At 43.2% G+C, this 26,376-nt stretch overlaps 1 protein-coding gene across 2 annotated transcripts in view; it reads right to left on the bottom strand.

The window, feature by feature from the left end:
* Window positions 1-26,376, bottom strand: part of FTO (FTO alpha-ketoglutarate dependent dioxygenase) — an 802,194-nt gene that overhangs the window by 635,224 nt on the left and 140,594 nt on the right. For both annotated transcript variants that reach the window (XM_073605012.1, XM_073605013.1), the window contains exons 3-4: window positions 5,283-5,874; window positions 2,677-2,808 (exon numbers count right to left, since the gene is read on the bottom strand). In XM_073605012.1, coding sequence (XP_073461113.1) covers window positions 2,677-2,808; window positions 5,283-5,874 — 724 coding nt within the window. The remainder of the gene's footprint in view (window positions 1-2,676; window positions 2,809-5,282; window positions 5,875-26,376) is intronic.

Below are 26,376 nucleotides of genomic sequence, written 5' to 3'. Positions count from 1 at the left end.
TGTCTACTGGACAAGTCAGGTTTTTATTTACAGATGATATAGCAGCGTCAATTGCTGGAATTCCCCATTTCTTATAAAACTCTTCCTCCATAGGATAAAGTTTTGGAAACTTTTTCGGAGGAGAAAACTGTTTATCTGGGTGCTCCCACTCAGAATACATTAGCTTCCTTAGTCATGAATGGATAGGAAAAGAATGAACAGATTGGGGAGGCTTTAGTGAACCCAAACCAGAAGTGGGCTCATCAACCAACTGCGTTATTGGCAGTAAAAATGTGGAGCGGACCAATTCAGTGAGAGACTGTACCAATAGACTCCAGCCTTTTCCTGGTCCTTTGAAATGAATTTGTCATCTCTTGCTCCTTGTTCCTCAGCAAGAGGGTCCTGAGCAATGGACGGGGACCTGCTGTGCTTAATCCCACTCTGGGATGCAATTAAAGCATATAATTTTTGCTCCAAGCTTAAAATGGTCAAAGAAAAATCTTCCTTAGTAAGGGCTGCAGTGTTAAGAGCAGCTGCAACATTTGCCCCTCCTGATGGCTCACTCTGACCAGCCATATTACTCTCAGGATAGGATGCCATCTTTTTTGAAATGGTTCTAGGCTTCCGTCTGACTGTAGCAGTCCTTTTAGAGCCCTTTTTTGAGATGTTTTTCACCCCCTTCCAACCATAGCCCGATGCACAAAGCAGAGGTACTACCAGAAGGAATGCATCCACTGCTTGAGCAATAGTCAAGCCCTGTTGCTGCTATTAATGCTCAGCCTGATGCAGTAGTAAATGTGTCAAAAGGAATGCCTGTGTCACCAAACCTCTTATATGCCACCTTTGCTCTTGTGTCCCCCCTGCAGCATGTAACAGCACAAATGGTGCCCTTTAAAACATACCTTCCCGCACTGGATGTTGGAGGATGCCAGCGCCGCACTAAGCCCCCCGGCGCCCACAGCCCTTCCACTCTTTTTTTTTTTTTTTTTTTAAAGAGCTCTTACTAAATTTAAAGGAAACATTTCATAGGAATTTTTTTTTTTAAATCTCTTAGAAAACTCCACTTACCTTTCCCACAACAGGGTTTTCTGTGGTAAACCAACAGACCCAATCTTCACCCTTCACGGCGGGTTCCGTTAAACCTTCAGGAGCTGGGGATCCTCGAGGAAACCCACAATCCTGGACCTGTAATCGCACCACTGCCAGTAAAAACTTCATGGCCTTAATACCAAAAAGTATTGGATCCTGGGGTCCATCTCTCTAAAAAGAGAAGTGTTACAGGCAAGACCTCATTTCTTCGGATACGAAGCCCGGGTACCATTCAATTCGGCCAAAAAGACACTTTGAATGGATCCGGCTGCATGGCTAGTCTCAGCAAGGATTGCTCCAGAGGAGCTCAGCACAGCACATCTTTACTCGTGACCAACTCCTTAGACACTGGTGAAAAAATGGAGGTACTCCCAGTAGTGGGAGGGGTTATATAGGGAGTGCACTTTTTGTCTTAGGGCGTGCCACTTTTTGTCTTAGGTGGCCTATAACCAACACAGTAACTACTATGACTCCGTGTCCAGTGATGTACAATAAGAAATAGTGTTGCCCGCTTGAGGGACAATGCCAGCATGGTTTTCACATATAAGGCTCGATTCACACCTATGCATGTTGCTTTTGAGCATTTTTGGAGGTTTTTTTTTTCATGCTTGCCACGTTTTTGAGCAGCGTTTTTGCCGCGTTTTTGCTGCGATTTGCGTTTTGCATTTTTTTTTTTTTTTTTACAGTTTTTTTTTACAGTCTAAAAAAAAATAAAAAAAAAAAAAAAAAAAACGGCAAAAACGCATTAAAAACGCATCAAAAACGCTGCAAAAACGGTGCACTTGCGTTTTTGATGCTTGTCCATTGAATTCTATTACATGCAAAACGCTGCATTTTGCATGAAAAAAAGTCCCTGACCCTTTCCAAAAATGCAGAGAAACAAAAAGGCATTGATGTGAACATGTTCCATAGGAACCAATGTTAAAAAATTCCCGTGCATTTCTGCAAAATGCAAAATGCATCAAAAAACGCGCTAGTGTGAATGGAGCCTAAGAGTGCTTCCTTCCTGCTGTAGGTGCTGGCGTCATCAAGCCCCCCCACACGTTTTGCCACGCCCATCACAGCTTCCTCAGGGGGGAAATCTACTTTTAATAATTTTTATATATTGCAATGAAGATTGTTGTGAACTGTTGCATGTGAACACATTCTAGAAGTGTGTGTTTTATTTTATTCTATTTTTGATTGTGCTGCACTTCTTTTTGAATATTATCACTTGCGGGGACATATATCTGGGCTGGCTGCAATCCGTTTTTGGTGATTAATTTGCACTGCTGCTGGGTAGCGTGGAAATAACTTTTCTTATTAATAAGCATCTGCAGATTGCCAGTATCAAACTTTATGGGGTCTTCACTGTAATTTTTATGATAAGTTGGGGGGGTTCCTCTTTAAGCATCATATCTTAATACTTCAACGTGAAGTATATATATATATATATATATATATATATATATATATATATATATATATATATAATTTATTTATTTATTTTTTGATGTGACACCATTACTATATATAATAAATAAATAAATAAATAAATAAATACACACACAAATAGGGGTGAAAGTAGAAAGATAGGCACATAAAAAATGATTATTGTAAAACTTTTACCTAGCATGAAGTAAGTATCTCCAGAATTTAAAGGTAAAGCAAGGCCTGGAGTTTCAATGTCCCAGGCTATCTTCAAACCTACATGCCAATTAGATATGGCTTGCTTATCTTCAAATATTTCATCAGCACAATCTGAAAAACAAAACAAAAAAAAAAAACAGTTGTTTCTAGTGTTTATATAGAACCACAAAATATGTCCATATCTGTGCAGGTTAGACTATAGAAGACTAAGGTGACACAATTTTTAAACTGTGTTAACCCAAAAATAAGATTGCATCTGTGCACATGTATATAGCATCTTGAAAATGATCCCCTAAAGTTTTTATTTTTTCTATCACTTAGCCAATTTTTTTGCTAGAAAACTATTTAGAACCCCCAAACATTATATATGTTTTATTTTATTATTTTTTTTTTTAGCAGAAACCCTAAGAAAAAAAAAGGGGCTGTTGTAACTTTTTATGTCACATGGTATTTGCACAGCAATTTTTCAAACGCATTTTTGTTTTTTTTGTTTCATGAATTAAAAAAAAAAAAAAAAACACACTAAAGTTAGCCAAATTTTTGGGGATAATGTGAAAGATGATGTTACACCGAGTAAATAGATACCTAACATGTCACACTTTAAAATTGCGCACAGTCGTGGAATGGCGCCAAAAGTCAGTACAAAAAATCTCCATAGGCAACGCTTTCCAATTTTTTTACAGGTTACCGGTTTAGAGTTACAGAGGAGGTCCTGTGCAAAAATTATTGGTGTCGCTCTAACATTCGGGAAGATACCTGACATGTGTGGTTTGAAAGCTGTTTACATATGTGGGTGCATGTGTTGGCTTCTGCATGCGAGCATGTGGGGACGGGGGCACTTTAATTTTTTTTGTTTATTTTATTTTCATTTTTTTAAATCACTTTTATTCCTATTACAAGGAATGTAAATATCCCTTGTAATAGGAATAGTGCATGACGGGTCCTCTTTATGGAGAGATCTGGGGTCAATAAGACCCCATATCTCTCGTCTAGGCTGGAAAGCCTGAGATCAAAAAGAAAAAAAAAAAACAAAAAAAAAAACAACAGAACAATCTTGGCTTTCCAGCACTGCAGTATTCACAACTGCCAGGCCAGACGTGACATCATAACATTGCGCCCAGACCGCCAAGAGTCATAGAGACTGCTGGGGACACCATCTGGTCACCAGTATTCTCTATGGTGCACTTCTGCCGGCAGCAGATTCCTTCTCCGGCTCGAACAGTAGGTGGGATTGTCACAGCAACAGGTTGGCAGGTAGATGGTCTTCCAGTTCATAATGGGCAGTTGGGAGCCACTGTCAAAACAGCAGCAGGTTACCTCCCTGATGTGTGTTCGATGTTAGTCCACTTGTCCTTTGTATCAGTAATTCTGTTCATTCATCAGTCTAATGTATGACATAATTCTGCACCCTTATTGAACAGACGCCCCCTGATGTGACTAAGAGAAATTTATGAGGCTGTTCGGTCATGTAACAGCCAAATAAAATATATACCGTATTTATCAGCGTATAACACGCGCTGGCGTATAACACGCACCCCAAGTTTAGGAGGGAATTTTAAGGAAAAAAACTTTTAGGAGGGAAGTTTAAGGAAACAATAACTTACATTTAAATGTCCATCAATGCAGCCTTATCAGTGTCCATTTGCAGCCTTGTCAGTGTCATTGCAGCCTTGCCCCAGTGTCCATTGCAGCCTTGTCAGTGCAGCTTTGCCCCAGTGCAGCCTTGCCCCAGTGGTCATTGCAGCCTTGTCATTGCAGCCTTGTCAGTGCAGCTTTGCCCCAGTGCAGCCTTGCCCCAGTGGTCAGTGCAGCCTTGCCCCAGTGTCCACTGCAGCCTTGCCCCAGTGCAGCCTTGCCCCCAGTGTCCATTGCAGCCTTGCCCCAGTGCAGCCTTGCCCCCAGTGTCCATTGCAGCCTTTCCCCAGTGCAGCCTTGCCCCGGGTGTCCATTACAGCCTTGGACAGATTTAAATATGGCACCGCCGAGATCGCAGGGACTGGGCGGAGCCGAGATACACATAGCCAAGTGTACTTGGCTCTTCTAGGCGCCGCTCACAGTCACTCACAGATTTTAAGGGGAAAAAAGTACGTGTTATATGCCGATAAATACGGTATATATAAAAAAAAAATAGATTTTAGGAAGATAAACTTTTTTTAAGCCATGTATTCTAGTGTGTTCACAAATACTTTAACAGACTGTGCTATAGATGGGGAAGAAAAATAAATGTGGCATGGCTTTCAGTTTGATGCAACTTTTTATTGTAAAGTGTGTCCTATGGAAGATCATATTTTATTTGTGCAATAAATATAAAGAGTTTGACAGACTGACAAGCAAAAGCAAATAATATTACAATTTTAAAGGCGTGTGTACATGGGCATTTGTTCATAACTGTACTGCTTTACTCCCCAAACAAGTCAATGAAAATCTAAAATCAGTTTAAGCCAAATTGATACAGTTTAGAAGGAGGTCAGAAGGAACTTAGAAGGATGTGCCCATCTCCACAAGCCCTTACAATGAGGTTTTTGTCTAGACGAAAAAAAAAAAAATGAACACATCAGACACCAAAAAATAAACATGATCCTGACCTTGGTAACTGTAGCTGTAGACTGCAACAGTAGATTCCTCTAGTAAATTTTCATCATGGTGCCAGCTCACTGCCATTTTTCCCATACCAAAATAAGGTTCCTCCTTAAGGTAGGACATGTTATGTGGGTTCATGTAGTTTATCAAGGTCACATTATAAGATTCCAAATCATCTTGATTTGTTCTGTTATCATTTTCCAGGGATATCTGTTGGGGTAAAACACTAGAACCCTGTGCATTTGCTACACACTGGAGTAATTTAAGTTTTGTCTGTTCATAAAGAAATGCATTCAGTTCTTTGAAAGCTTTGCAGGCATTTGCAAGTGCTTCTGTATTGTATGTGATATTGTATTTAGCATCAGGCCAAGGCACAGCAAACAGCCGAGTGTTTAAATATCTGTATGTGCATCCTGGTTGGCCAATCAGAATGCGGGAAACTGGAGTAAGCAGGTCTTTACCTTTCACCTGCACAAGATCTTGAAACAGACAGTCATATTGAAGTAATAATAACAATGCCTTCTGGACATTATGATGCAGTTCTGCTGGCGTTTTTTGAGCTTCATGGATAACTAATTTTGCATACTTGGACTTCCACTGAAATGAAATGTGGGAAAAATTAGTAAAACATGCAACACAGACAAATGTGTAAAATATGCAACACAGACAAAAGAACAGTCTTCATTAAATGTGAACACGCTTACTACTTTTGAGGAATGGTGTGTTAACTTATCAGAGCCGGGTCATATGTTGTCTTGAAAGTATAGGCTGGTTCTGAGTGCCCAAAATATGACAAATCCCTATTTCATTTGAGAATGGGAAAGAGAACTGAGCTATAATTTTACATCAGAGCAGATTAACCAGTAGCCTACCGACCACCGTCATATGACGGCGGGACGGTAAGCCTTTTGTTCTGGGCGGACGTCATATGACGTGAGCCCGTTTAAACAGGGCATGCACGCAATCGTGAGCGCACAGCCCTGTACTGTCGGTGGCGGCGTGTCACCGAGACACCGCTCGTCATCGACAGGGGTGAACAGCCACTGGGCATGGCTGTTTACCACGTGATCGGCCGTGATGAAGTCACGACCGATCACTAATGGTACATCCCCACATTGCACGGCGCATGCGCGCGATCGTGAGCGCGCTGCGCGTGCACGTCAGTGGCGGCGTGTTCCCCGGGAATACTGCTCGTCACCGACGATAGTTTACAGCCATTGGCCAGGGCTGTGTACCATGAGATCGGCTGTGATCCATTCACAGCCGATCACTAACTGTAAACAAAGAGCTGTCACTAGCTGTTACTAGCCCTTCTCTCCTCACACACCGTTTCCAGTGTGAGCAGAGAAGAGCCAGGAGCAGTGAGTTACAGATCTATGTACTGTAGTGTCTGCACCAACACCACTTCTGTCCCATCGCCCCCCCAATTGTCATCTGTCACCCAACAGTCACCCCATAAAAAGTGCACCTGTCACATAGAGACTGCCATCAGTGACTATCAGCGGTGCCACCGTCACCCACCAGTGACCGTGCCCTGTCACCCGTCACCCACCAGTGACCGTGCCCTGTCACCCGTCACCCATCAGTGACCTGCCCTGTCACCCGTCACCCACCAGTGACCGTGCCCTGTCACCCATCAGTGACCATCAGCGGTGCACCCGTCACCCATCAGTGACCGTTGCCTGTCAACTATCTGTGACCATCACCCATCAAACCATCACCTCTCAGTGAACGTCACCTGCCACCCATCTGTCACCCGTCACACAGCTACCCGCCACACAGCCATGTCCAAGAGAGTTTATACTAGTGAGGAGGCATTCCAGATCCTCTCTATGACTGATGAGAGCACCGGGGAGTTCTCATCAGAGTCCAATTCTGATTCCGAATCAAATTCGGCATTTGAACCGATCGAGAGTAGCAATGATTCGGATGAAGAATGGGTCCCTCCTAAAAGGGCACGACACTCTGGAAACCAGGAAGCCGCCAGCAACCAGGATTATATTCCCAGTCCCAGTACCAGCTCTGCCGCCAGAAATAGGCCCCAGGAAGAAAGGCCCAGTACCAGTGCTGCCGCCAGAAATAGGCCCCAGGAAGAAAGGCCCAGTACCAGTGCTGCCGCCAGCAATAGGCCCCAGGAACAAAGGCCCAGTACCAGTGCTGCCACCAGAGATAGGCCCCGCGCACAAATGCCCAGTACCAGTGCTGCCACATCACACCTGAGTTCCAGCACAGGAAATTTAACTCCCCCAACTACTGGAGTGTCACGTCCCCCAAGAGCCAGGGCCGCTACATACATGCCAGATGGTCTTGCCAACCCAACATGGCTGCCTTCCAACTCGGGATCACCAAATATTCCCCCTTTCACAGCACAGCCAGGTGTGCAGGCCAACACCCAAAATTTTACAGAGATCAATTTTTTTCACCTGTTTTTGCCCAACACTTTGCTGCAGTTCATTGTGGACCAGACAAATTTGTATGCCCAGCAGTATATTGCCAACAACCCCCAATCATCTTATGCCCCTCCGTTTGAGTGGAGAGATTTAAATTTGGAGGAGTTCAAATTGTTTTTGGGCCTTACCCTAAATATGGGCCTTACAAAAAAAAATGAAGGACATACCTATTGGTCCACCCACCCCATCCACCATATGCCCATGTATTCTGCCGCAATGTCCAGGTCCCGATATGAGATGATTATGAGATTCTTTCATTTTAATGACAACACCCAGTGCCCTCCCCGCAATCATCCAAATTCCAATAAGCTATACAAGATTCGCCCACTGATAAATTTATTTTCCCAATGATTTGCAGAACTTTATGTCCCCGAGAAGAATATATGTGTGGATGAGTCCCTGGTACCATTTTCAGGCCGGCTAGGAATAAAACAATGTATTCCTAGCAAAAAGTCAAATTTTACAAGCTGTGTGAGAGAGCCACGGGATATCTATATGCGTTCCACATATATGAGGGAAGAGATTCCCAGCTCCAGCCCCCTGAGTGCCCGGCATACATGGGCACAACTGGAAAAATCGTATGGGACCTGGCTTACCCACTTCTGAAAAAAGGCTATCATATATACCTGGACAACTTTTATACCAGCGTGCCCCTTTTCAGACACCTATATATTGAAAAAACCCTGGCCTGCGGAACCTCAAGAAAAAATAGGAAGGGCTTCCCACAATCCATAGTGAACAAAAGGCTGCAAAGGGGGGAAAGAGCAACACTGAGATGTAATGAAGTGCTGGCCTTGAGGTGGAAGGATAACAGGAACGTGTACATGATGTCCACCATTCATGATGACACTACAGTTGTAGTTCAGCGAAGACGAGGTCCCATTGAAAAACCGACATGTGTCCAAGACTATAATCTCTACATGGGGGGGTGGATTTCAATGACCAAATGATTCAGCCCTATTTGTCAATAAGGAGGTCCCGATTCTGGTACAAGAAGGTAGCAATATATCTAATCCATTTGGCCATTTACAATTCCTACATAATCTACACAAAATCCACAGAAAGCCCTGCCCCCTTCCTAAAATTCATAGAAGTAGTAGTCACGTTCCTCATCTATCAACAAAGACCCCTCCCAGAAGGACTTCGTTCTGATGCTGTTAGCCGACTTCATGAACGCCACTTCCCGTACAACATTCCACCATCGGAAGCAGGCCGAAGACGGCAAAAAAGATGTCGCGTGTGCAGCAGAAGAGGTTTTCGAAAAGATACCAGCTTCCATTGTCGCCAGTGTCCCTCCCAACCTGGCCTTTGCATTGGTGAATGCTTCGAACTGTATCATACATCCCTAAGTTATTAGCCCATATTTTCCCCATTTTCGCTGATCATTTTCCATGCTTCCCCAAATAACCATGCCACTGCCTTCAATGTGAACTGACCCTGGCCTGCCTTTTGACTATGCCTCTGCCTACCGTTTGGACTGCTTCCACATGAACTGACCCTGGCCTGTTTTGACTATGCCTCTGCCCACCGTTTGGACTGCTTGCTCGTGAACTGACCCTGGCCTGTTTTGTGACCACGCTTCTGCCTACCGCTTGGACTGCTTGCACGTTAACTGACCCTGGCCTGTTTTATGGACTATGCTTTTGCCTACCGCTTGGACTGATCTGTTGCCCTGCTACTATAGTACACAGGGGTCTCACATATGTGAGGGGCATCAGAAAAGTTATTCCGGATGGAGATAACAATTTTTTTTGTTTTCTCCCGGTTTTGTAATTTCCAGGATTAGGGTCTGGAGTCTGAAGGCTTCATAGAGATTTGGGTGGGTCGAAGCCTCTACCCCTGTGCCCCTGTGCACAGGTCTTACCCGATTGCGGCCCTCAGCCTTCTGCTGACTTACTGCCATCATGCCTTTGCCTGCCGCATGAACGGACCACACCTCTGCCTGCTACCTGGACTATGCAAATAATTCGCTGTAGCAAGAGGCAGTATGTTTATGAAGGGCTGGAGAGCGGTACAATAATGAGTGTCTGCAGGTAACAGTTTACCAGGACCAATATTATGGCTGTGCTGGCTGTCTCTGCCTGGACAATTCCTATGAACTGTGCTGTGCCAACTATAGACAATATTCCTGCCTGCTGCCTGGATAGTTATTATTGCTGTCGCTAAGCACATCCCTGACTGCTGCCTGGACCAGTGCTCTCTTCTGTGGACACTACTAAAAGCACAGGTAATACTTTTTTTTTTTTTTTATCCTTTCCGCAATAGAATTTATTTTGGATTGTAATTCTTGGTATGTACATGCTATATGTTAGAAATATGAAGGGCCTTCAAAAATGATAGGTTGCCAGGAAATTATCTATGTAATGTATGCTCCTAGAACGCCTGATGGTGCTACTTGGATGTTGGGCCTCTGTATGTGGCCAGGCTGTGTAAAAGTCTCACACATGTGGTATCCCCATACTCAGGGGAGTAACAGAATGTATTTTGGGGTGTCATTTTTGCTATGTATTTGCTATGTGTTGGAAATATCTTATAAATGGACAACTTTGTGTAAAAAAAATGCGTTTTCATTTTTTTTCCACATTTTCCAAAAAACATCTGGAAAAAAAATAACCGTTCAAAAGACTCATTATGCCTCATAGATTATACTTTGGGGTATTTGCTTTCCAAAATGAGGTCATTTTGTGGGCAATTCCTTTGTCCTGGTGCTCCAGGGCCTTCAAAAGTGTAATAGGTGGTTGAGACATGAGATGTGCAATTTATGCTCGTAGATCGCCTGATGGTGCGAATTCAATGTTGGGCCTTTGTATGTGGCCAGGCTGTGTAAAAGTCCCATACATGTGGTATCCCCATATTCGGTAAGAGTAGCAGAATGTATTTTGGGGTGTAATTTGTTGTATGCATATGCTCTGTGAGAGAAATAACCAGTTAATATGAAAATTTTGAAAAAAAAAAAATCTTCCTTTTGCAAAGAATTGTGGGGAAAAATTACAACTTAAAAAAACTCACCATGCTACTTACTTAATACCTTGGGATGTCTACTTTCTAAAAAGGGGTCATTTGGGGGGTATTTGTACTTTTCTGACTTGTTAGTACCTCAAGAAATGAGATTCACCTGATGTACTGAAGGCCTGATCAGATGTTTTCAATTTTCAGTGATTGGCACCATAGTTTGTAGACTCTATAACTTTCACAAAGACCAAATAATATACACTAATTTGGGTTATTTTTGCCAAAGATATATAGCAGTATAAATTTTTGCCAAAATTTATGAAGAAAAATTACTAATTTGCTAAATTTTATGACAAAAACAAAGAAAAAGGCAATTTTTCACAAAATTTACGGTCTTTTTTTATTTATAGCACAAAAAATAAAAAAACCCATTAGTGATTAAATACCACCAAAAGAAAGCTCTATTTGTGTGAAAAAAAGGACACAAATTTAATTTGGGTACAGTGTTGCATGACTGAGTAATGGTCATTCAAAGTGTGAGAGCACCGAAAGCTGAAAATTGGTCTGGGCAGGAAGAGGGTTTAAGTGCCCTGTATTGAGGTGGTTAAAAGGCTGATGGGAGCGACACACCATACTTCAATAAGTTCCCATATACAGAAGATGTCTTATAAGTTCCTGACAAGATGGTATTGTACACTGGTTTGTTTGGTTTTAGATATATCCATCGGCGGACGTTAACTGCTGGAGGAGATGTAACCAAAGGGGTTCATTTCTGCATTTATGGTGGCATTGCCCAAAGATTACAGTTTTCTGGGAGGAGATAGCCCCTTGGATTAAGAAAATGACACTTAGACCTATAGAATTCTCTCCGTTACATTTTCTTTTTCATGGGATGCCATCATCTGTAAGGTTTTATAAGAGAAGCGTTACTCCCCATTTGCTAAATGCAGCCAAAATATTGATACCTAGATTTTGGACACAGTATGGATGTCACACTATAATGGATTGGAAAAGGGAGGTAGAAAAAATAATGGAAGCAGAGAGATGGATACATATGGTTAAAGACCAACAGAACACATTTAAAGATACATGGGCAGGAAGGCTTTATTACTCCTCAGAAATAGGGGTGATTAAACCCTTTTGGGGGCAATGCTGCGTTGTGGATCGGATAGTCTATGAGTTGCATCTGGTGCTGGGAAATTGGGAGGAGGTGAGGTTTTAGTTTTTTTGTTTTTTTTTGTGTTTTCTTTCTGTGTTGTTTCTTTTTTCCTCCTCTGGGAGGCACAGTGGAGAGATGATTGATGTCATTAAAAGGAAGAGGATAAGTTATAATAGTAAATTAGGCAGGGATGGGCAACACGTAATGGAATCACATAAAGAAGGGTAGATTGAAATTAAAGGTGGAAAGGTATAAAAATGAAATAGTAGAGTGAGATTATATTGAATTAAAACACTAAACATAATAGGACACGAAAATAGTAATTCAAAATAATACACTTTTTTTTATTTTTTTTTTATTTATAAATATTTTTTGTATTACTTATTTTTGTTTTTTGTATTGTTGGTTGTTTGACACATGTAATAGGGCTCTGTAAAGCTCCCTTCTTAAAGCGGGGGTCCACCTATCTGTCGTTTTTTTTTTTTTTTGGAGTTCATTCACAAACTTTTCTTCTCATGATTATCTACTCACATGTTCTGTGTAATAAGTCCGCCTGTGTCCGATTTCGTTGTAAAGAATAACTTATAAAATTCACTGAAGGCGGTTTCCATCTTCATTGTGGGCATTTGAAGCCCACAAGCATGTATTTTCTGGATGCGGTGAATGCTGTGCTCCCAGCATTCACGAGATGGTGTGATGACGCTGTTGCACAATGCATGCTGGGAAGCCTGAGACTAGCTCCCAGGGGACTGTGGGAGGTCTGGGAGAGGCTAGAAACACGCCTACTCCCATGGGAGGAAAACCAGGAAGTGCTAAGAAGATTAGAAAAAAAAGGTAATTACGGCGATTTAAATTTTTTTACACAGCATGTCAGCATCTAGGCAAGGAAGAGAATGCATAGAGATAATGTTCAAAATGTGGGTGGAACCCCGCTTTAATTATACTTTGAATAATGTTTTGCACAAATTGAGTTTTGGTTATGGGTAGGCAAGTGGGTGGGCTTTTGCCTTTTTTTTTTTTCTTCTCTCTTTTTTTCTTTCTCTCTTTTGAAGAGGACATGATCAAGGATCCGGTGTGTTTTCTCGGGGTGGGGGGCGTGGGGGGGTTAGTGTGGTGTATGTTAAAAAAAAAAATGCCTAATTATATACTATTGCTTGTTTAAAAAGGTACATGAAAGAACAAATGTATTTAGGAAAAAAAAAAGAAGAAACGGTATTTTACTAAGTTTGATCATCCGTATGCAATGATGTAATGCCATGCTAAATGTTGCAAAAAAAACCCCCAAAAATACTCTTCCTTGCAGATCCCCTATGAAGGCACTGGGTGAGGTAGCTTCTAACCAGCGCCTCCAATATAAGTAACAGCCAAATGCCTTTTTTTCACCAGCTGCTGATCCAGACTGGGATTATGGTATTATTACACAAGAGTGTGAGTGTGTGTATTTTTTTTTCCCTCCCTCCCAAGACTGGTGACAGAAGTATATCTGTCTTTTTGTTGTTCTCTCACATGCACTACACTAGAGAGTTAGGTCTGTGCGTATGTAGTGGTCATGTTGCTGTATGTTAGTAGGTGAACCTATTTATTGCAATATAATTTATAGGGTTGCACCGATACCACTTTTTTAAGACTGAGTACTGATACTTTTTTTCAAGTACTCGTCGATTCTGATTACCAATACTTTATTTTAATGTCATGTGAATGTGAACCGTGTCAGTAGCTTTTTTATTTTTATTTATTTTTACAATTTTAATAATTATTTTTTATTTTATCATTTTTTTTACAATTTATATTTCTTTCCTTTTTTTTTTTTTTTTTGGGTGTGGGGGGTGGACGGTGTCAGTGTTTTTTTTTTGTTTGTTTGTTTTTTACAATTCTACCTTTTAAATGTTTATTACATTTTTTTTAATTATTATTAATCATTTTTTATCAGCCCTGTTAGGGGAGGGGGCTTTGGTAAGATATCAGGGATCTAAACAGACCCCTGAGATCTCCCCTTTGAGACAGAGAAAGAGACAGAGGACACAGATTCCCCAGTCCTTTTCTCTGCAGCCTCAGCTGCACTCAAAATGAATGGACAGGAGACAGCGGCTCCTGTTCATTCATAAATTGAGACATTGTAAACACAGTTCACTCTGCTCAGTTATGAATGCACAGAGTCCGTGATCACAGACTCTGTGCATTCAGAAAAGGAAGGAGCCGGTAAATGACAGATTTACTGTCTCCTTCTTCCACTCTCCATCCTGACAGATCCGGGACAGGGGGGAGCGGAGGAGGACAGAGGGGGACTGGAGGAGCATGGAGGATATGGAGGGGGACCAGAGGAGCACATGGAGGGGGATCGGGGGGGATCGGGGGAGCACGGAGGACACAGAGGGGGACTGGAGGAGCAAAGAGACGGGGACCGGAGAAGCACACAGAGGAGGATACGGAGAAAGGACACAGTCAGGGATGAACAGTGCAATGAGTTACAAGCACCGATCTCCCTGTATAGATTTCAATAAAGCAGCTGAAAGCCGCAGGGGAGGTTAAGCAGCTGTCAGTGGCTTTATTGAAATCTATACAGGGAGATTGGTGCTTGTAACTGCCCCCATCACGGCACCAATCACACCTGACTGCCCAGATATCGGGTCAAGCATTGGAGCATTTGCACGAGTACAATTACTCGTGCAAATTCTCGTTATCTGCACCGATACCGATTCAAGTATCAGTATCGGTGCAACCCTAAGATTGGGTTCACACTGGAACTGGCTGCGGATCACACAGGAGCGCTGTGCGCCCCTGTTCTCCATTTCAGGGACGAATCAGGGCCGAATCTATGCCTGAATTTGGCCCTGAAACTGAGCCAAAGATGCACAGTGCGCTCCTCGACCGCAACGGAGATATGTGAACCGGCTCCATAGGGATCCATCCCTTTCCTGTTTTATACAGTTCAACTACCTTTTCCTGCAGACCCTTTGACAATTCTTTTGCTTTCCCCATGACTCAGAATCCAGAAATGTTAGTACACTTAGTTATCACTGGATGAAAGATGCAAGGGTATGTCAGGAGTCCAAAAACGTATTGACCTTTTATACACACACACACACACACTAATGACAAGCAAACAGATCACAGATGAGAATGGTTACCTTTAATAGCCATTCAAACCCTTTTGTGTCAACTTGTGTGCATGTTATCAGGGCAAAATCACCAGGGTATGTAAACTTTTGATCAGGGTAATTTGGGTATTTTCTGTTGTCATTATGATTTAAAAAGAGTAAACACAGTTGACTGATAATAAATGGCTTCAGCCAAACACTAACCATGAGTGAAAGAAATGTTTTTCTGTTATTCATATTCTCTGAAAAATGGGCAAGAAATCATAAATTCTGCCAGGGTATGTAAACTTATGAGCACAAATAATATATATATATATATATATATATATATATATATATATATATATATATATATATATATATATAGATATCTAGAGAGAGAGAGAGAGAGAGGGAGAGAGAGAGAGAGAGAGAGATCTATATATATAGATATATATATCTATATATCTATAGATATAGATATATAGATATATATATCTATATCTATATCTAGATATAGATATATATATCTATATATATATATCTATATATTATTATTTGTGCTCATAAGTTTACATACCCAGATAAAGATATATTTTTTTTTCCTAATCCATATTATGTGGTATTGTAAATCTCTTTGATCCTATTGGAATAAGGTCCTTAAATTAGTCTCATAATTTACTCCCTCATTACTGTGGCTTTCTACTGAATTAGCAAATTCTTAAAATTAACAGATACCTTCCCCCTCACGACCAGAACAGTTATTGCGCATATTCTGCTTTTCACTAAGCTTAAAGCGGAGTCCCTGTCTTTTTTGTGTAGCTGCTGACTTTTAATAAACACACACTCACCTGTCCCAGGATCCAGCAATGTGGCCGCCTGAACCCTCATTTCTCACCCTCTCCTCTCCCTGGCATTACAACTTTGGGCACCCGGCTGTAACAGCTTGGGACAGAGGGGGAGAGAAAGGAGAACTGAAGGTCCGACCAGAAGTGGGAGCGGGTACCTGTCAAAATTGGGTACCTGCTCCCTTTGAAACTGTATATTACCACTTTGTTCAATATCTTTGCTGACTATGTATTGTGTTTGTACATGCCAAGTATTTCCAACTTATTTGGTTGACTGTTCTTTTCACACTACTTTGCGCATCCTTTTCCTGTACAATCTTTGTAAAACTCAATAAAAAGTATTCAACTATGAATTAAAAAGGGTGTTTGTACTTACTGCAAAATCATTTTTTTCTTTGAGTTCACTAAGGGACACAGGAAGTCCTTCACTTCCTGGTTATACTTCTGCCCATGAGAGGATACTGGTTAGCAAAAAATTGTAGGCCAGCCCAGAATAACCCCTCCCACTATTAGCATACCCAACTTTTTTTTCTTTAAGCAGAGCAGCACCAGAATGTTTATAAAACAAAGAAAGGTGTGACCCACGTCCTTCAATAGACTCCAAGGATTTACGAGAACATTTTTTTTTCTTGTTCATTGAGGGACACAGAAAGCTGTTCACCTATAGGATGTTCAAAAGCAGTCCAGTTGAGGGGAAGGCAACACAGCAAATACACGCTAACTGGCCCAAGAAAACAGAGAACTGAGGACCGCATAAAGGTTAAGTGCCACCAAATGGAGCTTACACTTGAAGCTGGCATTAGATGAGGCTGTATCCACTAAGCAGTAGAAAAGAGGTGGAAAAGAAGACCAGGTAGCAGCTTTGCAAAGGGAAAATAATGTTTGAAGCTGTAAAAATCCAGAAACACTTACATACCTGTGAATTATGTCCCGAGAGGAAAGGAAAGAAACTGACCCTTAGATACAAGCTTGAAAGCTACTTTACCCAGACCACCCAGAATGGTGAAACAAGAAAGCCAGATCTACCAACAGGGTCCATTTAGGATTTCCAAGAAGGCTTATCAATTAGCTGAAATAGAGAATCTTATCCAGAACCACAGTCAAACAGGAGAGGGGCATTTCTTTCAGAGAACTGGGGCAGTGTCCTGTTTGAGGAAGATATAAAAAACTACCCTAGATTAGAAGAAAGCCCTAGGCCTCAACTCACCTGATCACAATGCAGAATAGAAAGACAAGGGGTACTTGCATGGGAAGACTATAAGGAGGTCATACACTCACCTTGCAAACGGGATGACTATGAGGAATGGACTCCTTTAGGTCGAAAGAAAACCTTCAAAGAGTTCAAATGGTAGTCCTTGAAAACACTCCCTGTAGGGCTGTACAAAACGACTTTTCATTTTCCAAATCAGATAATCCCATTTTTTCTGCAGTCTAATTTTGCAGACTCCTAGTCAGGGCAATATTTATAAGGCAAAACCCCAGAGTCTATTGTTTAAACAAATACTCAAAATACATGTTCTATATGCTGAAAGTACTAACATGCCAAACTTGTAAAAAATAGCCAGCATCTGCAGCCAGATTGGGTTTCTAGAGCACTGGGTTGACTTTTCATTTGGGGTACAACCTATATGCGAAAGAAGGTTTGCACCTAAATAGAAGAGGGTCTTCTGTGCTGGGGGAGAGGTTTATGGGAAGGCTGGAAGAGTATTTAAACTAGGATGGAGGGGGGAGGGTGAATTAGATTATAATGGGTCAGACAGGTCAGACAGGGGTCAGTCCCTAATGGTGGGAGGGCTATGGAAGGTGATAAGAAGGTCCCCATGTTACAAACAACCATTGGAAATGGTACTAAAAAAAAGTACCAAATAGGACAATGAATTAAAGTGTTTGTTCACCAATGTCAGAAGCCTGCCAAGCAAAATAGGTGAGTTGGAAGATTTTGTACATGACAAGAACAATTATTTAGGGGGGGCGTGTCCGGACGTGGAGGTGGGTGGACGTGCTACAGAGGAGCTCCGCCGAGTCCTCTGCAATCCGGAGCCATCCGCAGCCTATACAACCTAATATTATCCCCCATCTGTGCCCCACGACTGTCAGGGGCTGGCTGCAGTATTTTTGGGGCAAACTGACCCGTACAGCCAGTGGATTGACCTGGTCCCAGGCCGCCGCCGGCCCTGCACTGAACGCCGGCCGCCATCTTGCGGCCTACAAGACAGCCGGAACCCCCGGACTCGCGTGCCACGATCGGCGATACAGGGGGTGCCCGATCGGCCTATAATTAGGTCAGCTGCCTCCGGAGCTAATGGCTGTGGGCCCCGAACACCCGCGGCCTACCAAACGCCGGCCGCCATCTGATCCTAGGCCGCTGCCGGCCCTGCACTGAATGCCGGCCGCCATCTTGCGGCCTACAGGACAGCGGGAATCCCCGGACTAGAGTACCACGATCGGCGGCGCAGGGGGCGATCGATCAGCCTACACTCCCTCGGCCTACACCCAGGACTGCTACTTCTGGGGCTGACAACTGTGGGCCCCGGATACCCGCGGCTTACAGTGGATCCGAGGCCTGGGAGGCCTACAGGACTACTGGACCTTGGGCCTGCAGTTGGAGGCACAGGAGCCATCCAGCAATTCATCCTACACGGTGGACACCCCTCCACTGCCCCAGAGACTAAGGTACAGGCTCTTTTATTATTTGGGGACATTCAGCACTGGCCGCCATCTTGCGACCTAACAGTGAAGTCGGGCCCACACTGTAAAGGGACAAATCATATTTGGACTGTGCTCTCCTCCCTGTGTATCTGCGCACACACAATATTTAAAAGAGCCACCCGCACTGACAGGGGGACATTGCTGCTCTCTCGGGTCTGCCCCCCCCGACCCCCCTTTTCTATATTAAGGAAGGGGCTTCGATAGAGAGCAATCAACCATGGATGGCTGAAGCAGCACACCCCTGAGACCCGTGCCATCCTGACAGCAACAGGCTAATCCCGCAATACAGCGCACCTGAATTTTACATGGCGGCAGCTAGCTCACACTCCTCGGAGCCTACTGACCCTCAACAAGGCACCATACAGAGGTACCTACTTAGAACAGCGCCGACTGATCCCCAAACCCCTAAAGACAAGATGGCGCCTGGCCGCAACCCAGGGAAGACCAAACCACCCACCACCACTCTAGTAATGCCGCGTACACACGGTCGGATTTTTCGTCTACAAAAGTCCGACAGCCTGTCCGACAGACTTCCGGCGGACTTTCGGCGGACTTGCAGCAGACTTTCTAACGAACGGACTTGCCTACACACGACCACACAAAAGTCCGACGGATTCGTACGTGATGACGTACACCGGACTAAAATAAGGAAGTTCATAGCCAGTAGCCAATAGCTGCCCTAGCATGGGTTTTTGTCCGTCGGACTAGCACACAGACGAGCGGATTTCGGGTCCGTCGTAGTTACGACGTAAAGATTTGAAGCATGTTTCAAATCTAAAGTCCGTCGGATTTGAGGCTGAAAAAGTCTGCTGAAAGTCCGGAGAAGCCCACACACGAACGGATTACCAGCCAGCTTTAGTCCGTCGGCGTCCGTTGGACTTTTGTAGACTAAAAGTCCGACCGTGTGTACGCGGCATAACAGTTAACATGACTGGGGACGCAAATGAGAAACTCCAAGAAACCAGAGGAGAGTCATCAGCCTCCTCTACAAGGTCAGTCACATCACAAGACACAGACACCAGGGAACTACGGACAACCCCTCACCCCCTGACGGGAGTGCCCATCAGAACAGAAGCCACAGCCCTATTGTCTGCCTTCAGAACTGATTTTGAATCCTGGGCAAGCAAGATAGAAGATTCCCTACAAGTAGAGCTGAACGCGCTGAGACAAAAAGTTACAGTATCGTCTTACATGCTGCTCAAGATGACCATGAGGCACGTATAACAGCCCTTGAATCTATATCCGCAACACATCTCTGTCGCCTACGCCAACAGCAGCTTCACATTGAAGACAGCGAAAACCGCAGTCGCAGGAACAATATTAGACTGCAAGGTCTACCTGAAGCAACATCGGGAGCGGAACTGAAACCCACTGTCATATCTATCCTCAATAAAGTGCTGGGCAGAGAGGGAACATCACCAATTGAATTGGATCGTGTTCACAGGGTGGGTGGGCCGGGGGGAGCCCGGGAGGGTCGCCCCCACGATGTCCTCTGTAGGGTCCACTATTATACCTTGAAGGAGGAGATCATGCGAAAAGCATGGAACGTGGGCCCAGTGGACTTCTTTGGAGCCTCTATCCATCTATACCCTGACTTATCTCGCAATACGCTATACATGCGTCGAGTGGTGCGCCCTCTACTAGAGCTTATACGGCAAGCCGGTGCCTCCTACACATGGGGGCACCCCTTCAGCATCAAGGTGACACGGGGAGATAGCAGGTTCACGCTCTCCGATCCAGATCAACTGCCTGACTTTTTCATATTTCTTGAGCAAGAGCCGGTAGATATCTTGAACTGGCTAGACCCTCCAGTCGACGGATCGAGACAGTTGGGACTTGGTTCACTCCCACAGCGTCGCAGACGACCTAGGTCTAGGTCAGTCTCTTCTGGCCCAGGAATGAGACGGCCTACCTCTCCAGAAGATTAACCCAGAAGTTGCCCGAGATCCATGGATCACTTGGTAAATGATGAAGTGACAGCGTGGGTCGGACCTTCTGGCTCTTTTCCTGCTCTTTGCCAATTTATTGTATGGCTGGGGTTCGGGAGAGAAGCCTATGGTCACCTTAAGACTCTCACTAAAAAGGGAGTCAGGTACTGATACAATACAACAGCTTTATATAAAATGTTTTGCTTCATGTTAGATTGTTCCCTCTCACCTCCTCCCTCTGTGGCGTGCGTTGGCGGGGGTGTGGCGGGAGTGGGGGAACCGCACCGGAAGGAGGTTTGGCCACCAGCCTTAATTAACCCCCATTTTGGGAGGCTGTAAGTTTGGAAGGCGCCACACATGATGCGACTGGATGCCTCCTCGGGTGGGCCCCCCGTTTCCCCCTGCGCCCCTATGCGCATACTGCAGTTGTGGTTAACTGATTTATTTACAAGAGGGAACCAATGTAATTGTATTGTATTTTCTATATGATCCCAGGTTAACTACTTAAACCCACTGCTGATATTTAATTGGTTGTTCTCACCTGTTCTCATTAAGCTGCCTTATGTTCCACATATGTTTCACATACGTTTTACATGATTAGTGTGCCACATATATTATATGCATGCCTGATTCGCTGTCGGGATCACGGCTCAGGTTCACCCATTTCGACCTTCCCCCCACAGTAGGACAGGCACTGTTTGTGCCTAAAGCATGATATATCACGCAGTGTTTTGCGCTAGCAAACACATTAGTCTTCTGGACATATTTTTAGGTGTCCTTTTACTTATACCTTACCTTTTCTATTATTCTCATACTCTTCTTTCTCCTTTAATTCCTCTCCTTTTCTTTTCTCTTCCTTTTCTCCCACTTCTATATTCCACCTCATCTCCCCACTCTACCCGAACTGATCTCCGTACCCCCCCCTTTTTTTTACAGCCTATTGTTCTTTCCCCTGCACGACCTCTAGCACCCCGACATGGCTCATACGGTAACCTCACGCCCCCAATTGAAACTCTGTTCATAAAACGTCAATGGGCTGAACATTGCTTCGAAACGTGGACAAATACTATATCAGATGCACAAAAGACGAGTCAACGTGCTTTTGTTGCAAGAGACCCACTTTCACTCTGAATCCACCCCTTCCTGCTCCAGTAGATATTTTAATAGATGGATCCACAGTACCAATCCAACACAAAAATCTAAGGGAGTATCTATTGCGTTTCATAAAACACTCCCTATTGAACTGCTTGATCATATGGTAGACCCCCAGGGCAGGTACGTCTTTGTGAAAATCTCTCTATGGGGGACTAAATTTACAATAGCTAACCTATACTTACCTAACACACACCAAATCCCATCGGCCTTACAGTATTTTAAGATCTTATCGGGTTTCGCGGAGGGTAAGCTCATACTCGGAGGGGACTTCAATACTCCTATGGATCCACTCTTGGATTCATCGACATCCCGTTCCTCTATATCCTTCCCTAAAATACGGGCCCTAAAACGTGCCATCTACAATATGCATCTTGTAGATATATGGCGGATATTGTACCCAGAATCACGAAACTACATACACTTTTCCAACATGCACCGAACGTACAGTCGTTTAGACTACTTTTTGATCGACCACAGCTGTCTAGATTGGTCCCCAAATTGCGAAATAGACCCTATGGTTTGGTCCGACCACTCTCCTGTATTCCTGACACTTACAGTCCCCTCTACACCAATAAAAGAATGGACATGGAGGTTGAATGACTCGCTTCTGACTGAGCCAGGGTTCGATACTCGGATAGCGGAGACTATCTCAAATTTTTTTACAGACCACACCTCTGATGACACCTCACCACCCATTAAATGGGAGGCATTAAAGGCCGTCTTACGGGGTAGTTTCATCCAAATGGGTACCCGCATGAAGAAAGAACGCTCAGCCGCGATAGCCACGGCTATACACAAACTCAGGACACTAGAGACTACCCATAAACGCTCCCCGACTGCGGAGGTGCTTGCGGAGGTTTCTTCCGCTCGCTCTCAGCTTAGGGAATTATATGAGGCTTCAGCCCGTACATTTGCGAACAAACTAGCCTTTCACCAGTACAAATTCCGAGATAAATGTGGTAGATCACTAGCTCGCACCCTACATACCAAACAACCCAACACCTTTATACCCCATATACGGGACAGTTCTGGGAAAGTTGTCTCGTCACCCTCTGAGATGGGACAGGTTTTCCGGGACTTCTATCAATCCCTCTATAACATACCTGTAACAAGCCCCACTGATCCCCTTTATTCTAGAGCGGACACGCAAGCCTCATATATCGCACAAAACGCATTACCTACTCTAGATGACAAAACGATAGAGGACTTGGAAGCTCCGCTATCGGAAGATGAGGTTGCCCGCGCCATTGCATCTACCCCATCTGGTAAAAGCCCGGGCCCTGATGGCTTTACCCCGAAATTTTATAAACAATTTGCTGCCCTTCTCACCCCTTTCTTAACGAAAGTATTTAATTCAATCTCTGAGCGATCGGTATTCCCTCCGCAAACTCTAGAGGCACATATCACTCTCATCCCAAAACCAGACAAAGACCTGACTATATGTGCTAACTACTGACCCATTTCGCTGATAGGGGTTGATTTGAAAGTGTACGCGAAGGTGCTGGCTAATAGACTACAACCGTTGCTACCCTGAATCATACACTTAGATCAAGTGGGCTTTGTGAGTGGACGAGAGGCACGAGATAACACCCTGAAAACACTTCTCATTGCAGATTATGCTCGAACCCACAATGTCCCATTGTGCCTTCTCACGGTAGATGCGGAGAAGGCCTTCGACCGTGTCGATTGGCAATTTTTGCGTCTATCACTACAACAACTGGGTTTGGGCCATAATATGCTCTCAAGAATAATGTCCCTTTACACTTCTCCCTCCGCCAGGATTAGACTAAATGGATCTCTAGCTCCAAAATTCACTATCCGCAATGGAACGCGACAGGGGTGCCCCTTGTCCCCTATTCTCTATGTTCTTGTTATGGAACACCTAGCCATTGCCCTTAGAAACAACCCAGCTGTCCAGGCGTTAGTATAGGCCCCATACACACTAAACTTGCCCTATTTGCAGATGACTTACTCATCTTCGTGACCCAACCGCAAGTCTCATTACCCTCCATTATGCAGGAGTTTCAGAGATATGGAAATGTTAGTAACTTTAAAGTTAATCACAGTAAATCAGAAATACTCAACATTTCACTCCCAGAAACAGCTCTCAAACAACTTGCGTCTTCCTTCCCTTTTAAGACAAATTCCACGTCTATTCGTTACTTAGGAATCCATATCCCAACAGACGCTTCCCAATTATTCACCAGCAACTTTACCCCCCTACTTCTTAGAACGCAAGCGGATCTGACCACATACGCATCTAAACAGCTCTCTTGGCTGGGTAGGGTGAATGTTTTAAAGATGGATGTCCTTCCTCGATTCCTCTATCTTTTCCAAACCTTACCTATTCACATTCCCGCCCCGTTTTTCAGAAAGCTTCGCCAGATTTTTTCTAAATTTATATGGCAAGGCAACCGCCCCAGAATAAAATACGACACAATGATACTTCCAAAGGCCCGGGGGGGGGGGCGGGGGTCCCAGATGCTTCTTCCTACCACAGGGCAGCGGTACTCACACGTATTGTGGATTGGTTTCACCATTCCTCCTCCAAGATGTAGTGATCGAGTATATTATGTATTGGGTGGATATAGAAGTTGTATAGTGGTATGATAATGAATTAGTAAGTACTCTTCCGCAGCAACCCAATTCTTCCAGAGAGATGCACTTTATTGACTTCCAACACAGAACAAAAGTCCAAAGTCCACAGATGACAGAAAAATCCGACAGAGTAGATATAATTCAGAGACCCATATTCCTAGGCCTGTGTGTTCCCAGCCATACACAGACAAGCCTAACCCAAAACCTATAGACCGAATGCCGTGTTATATTCACCAGGCATTGAATGGCTGAGCAATTTGATTGGCCGTTTCAATTTAGGACTTTGATAAGCTTTAGTCTATCAAACAGACAACAACCCCCAGCCGTGAACAGCCATGAACCACCCCAATTTGCACTCCCGCATATCAACATCAACAAGTCCCCTTTAGATATATGTAATTAGATTAGATTAACAGATACCACCTGAATACCCTTTGAGATGTTCAAATAGACTTGCATAAGATTAACACATCAAAGAGTCTTCAGCTGTTAAAATTCAGTTGGACAAATCAACCATTCTGTCATTGTCATTCTGGCCTGGTCAACATTGACTGCATGTGTACATACACACAACAATGTCCCACATAAATCGGTGAACATATTACAACATATACTCCCACTTGGGTCGGTTCTAACAACTAGAACTGACCCATAAATCAAACAACAAAAAATATCATTATGATTTAAGGTACTGGATGCTTTATAATGGCTCATATAAAAAAAGTTGAAACTGGTTACATCTCTCTTCGCCAGCCTCTAAAATATCCCCATGAAACAGTTATTAGATAATATAACTTTTAGACCATGACTAGAAAAGGATTTGGTAAACGTCAGTGGCCCATATAGCTGTTAGGCCTTATTATATCACATCAAGATCTTGAATATTGCGCAAAGACGAGCTGATGTCACAGTCCATTCTTCGGTCTGACTTCATCACATCTCTCACCATCTCACTGAAAGTAAACTTGGTATGCTCTGGGAACTACAATCCACATAAGTCCAGGATTTTTTTCATCTCCAAGCTCAAGCTTTCCATTTTTAAAGATGCTTTTACCCAAACACTCTACTTTCATCTTTATAGTAAGAAGAACTATCAATGTACCAGCACTCACTTTCAAGGTCAAAAGGTTTGGATATGGCAGTAAAAACTGTGGGTCAAACTATTTTCTTGCACTTGACATTCATGAGTCCATCTTTGTTGATTGCCAGTCACAATTTACTTTTGTAATTTGCTGTAGACCGACCCCTCATTGCCTTCAATAGAGCAGTTACTTGGATCATTCAGTCCACAATTACACCTGAATGGTATACCAACATATACATATAGATATACCCCCACACGATGGTTCAGATAGAGCCATCAGTGTTTAACAGATCTTCTATCCAGACAAAGCAGCAGTGGAAATTCTTGCCAGTATCTTCACCATGAAAGGTAGAAAGGTCTTTTCCATCCATATATGTCATAGCCTTTAGCATATTATAAACAACTGAATCAACAAAGTTTCAAATCATGACTAGAGTGATGAATTTCACTCATCCCTCTTATAAATTTAGGAAAACCACCCAACATACTATAATTTATGCTATGCCAAGCCATTGTGCAGCATCTCACCTTAGATGTCAAATATATTGATCAATACGCATTATGTAATATGTACAGATGTTATGAAAATTATTTTAGGTTAAAATGCTTCTCTTTGGTTTTAAGATAAAGTTCAAGAAATAAAACATAAAGAAAATAAAAAAATGAAAAGCAAAATATATCAGAAAAAGGGAGAAAAATTAAAAATTAGGGCGTTGAAGAAAAAAGAAAAAAAAAAAGGTTCATTGCTGGATGAATTTCGAGAGAGTCCATGAATACTTTATAATTCCATGTATAGTGATATATTGTCTATTCAGCATTTCTCCCATAATTCTCCCCCACTAGCCAGCAATTTCAGACTGTGCTTCTGCTATTCACATGCAAGCATCCTGAAAGACAAAACTCTCCAACAAAACTAATTAGCAAGGTCTTTAAACGCTATTTGAAGTTAAAAACAAAACACTATTTACACATATACAGTTTAAATCTAATTCACCCCCACTGCTAGAGAAGTGTCATCTGCATTCAAAAACAGATCTGGAGAATGTACATCTTGTACATTCATGACACCCTGTACCCCCTTCAACTGCTCTAATAATTTATCACGTTCCCCTCTCATCTTGTCATACTCAATCTTCAGG

This window comes from Aquarana catesbeiana, linkage group LG11 (assembly GCF_042186555.1).
Source record: "Aquarana catesbeiana isolate 2022-GZ linkage group LG11, ASM4218655v1, whole genome shotgun sequence".
Lineage (NCBI taxonomy): Eukaryota > Metazoa > Chordata > Amphibia > Anura > Ranidae > Aquarana > Aquarana catesbeiana.
Note: the sequence above shows the minus strand (reverse complement) of the source record. Positions and strands in the feature narration are given on the sequence as shown.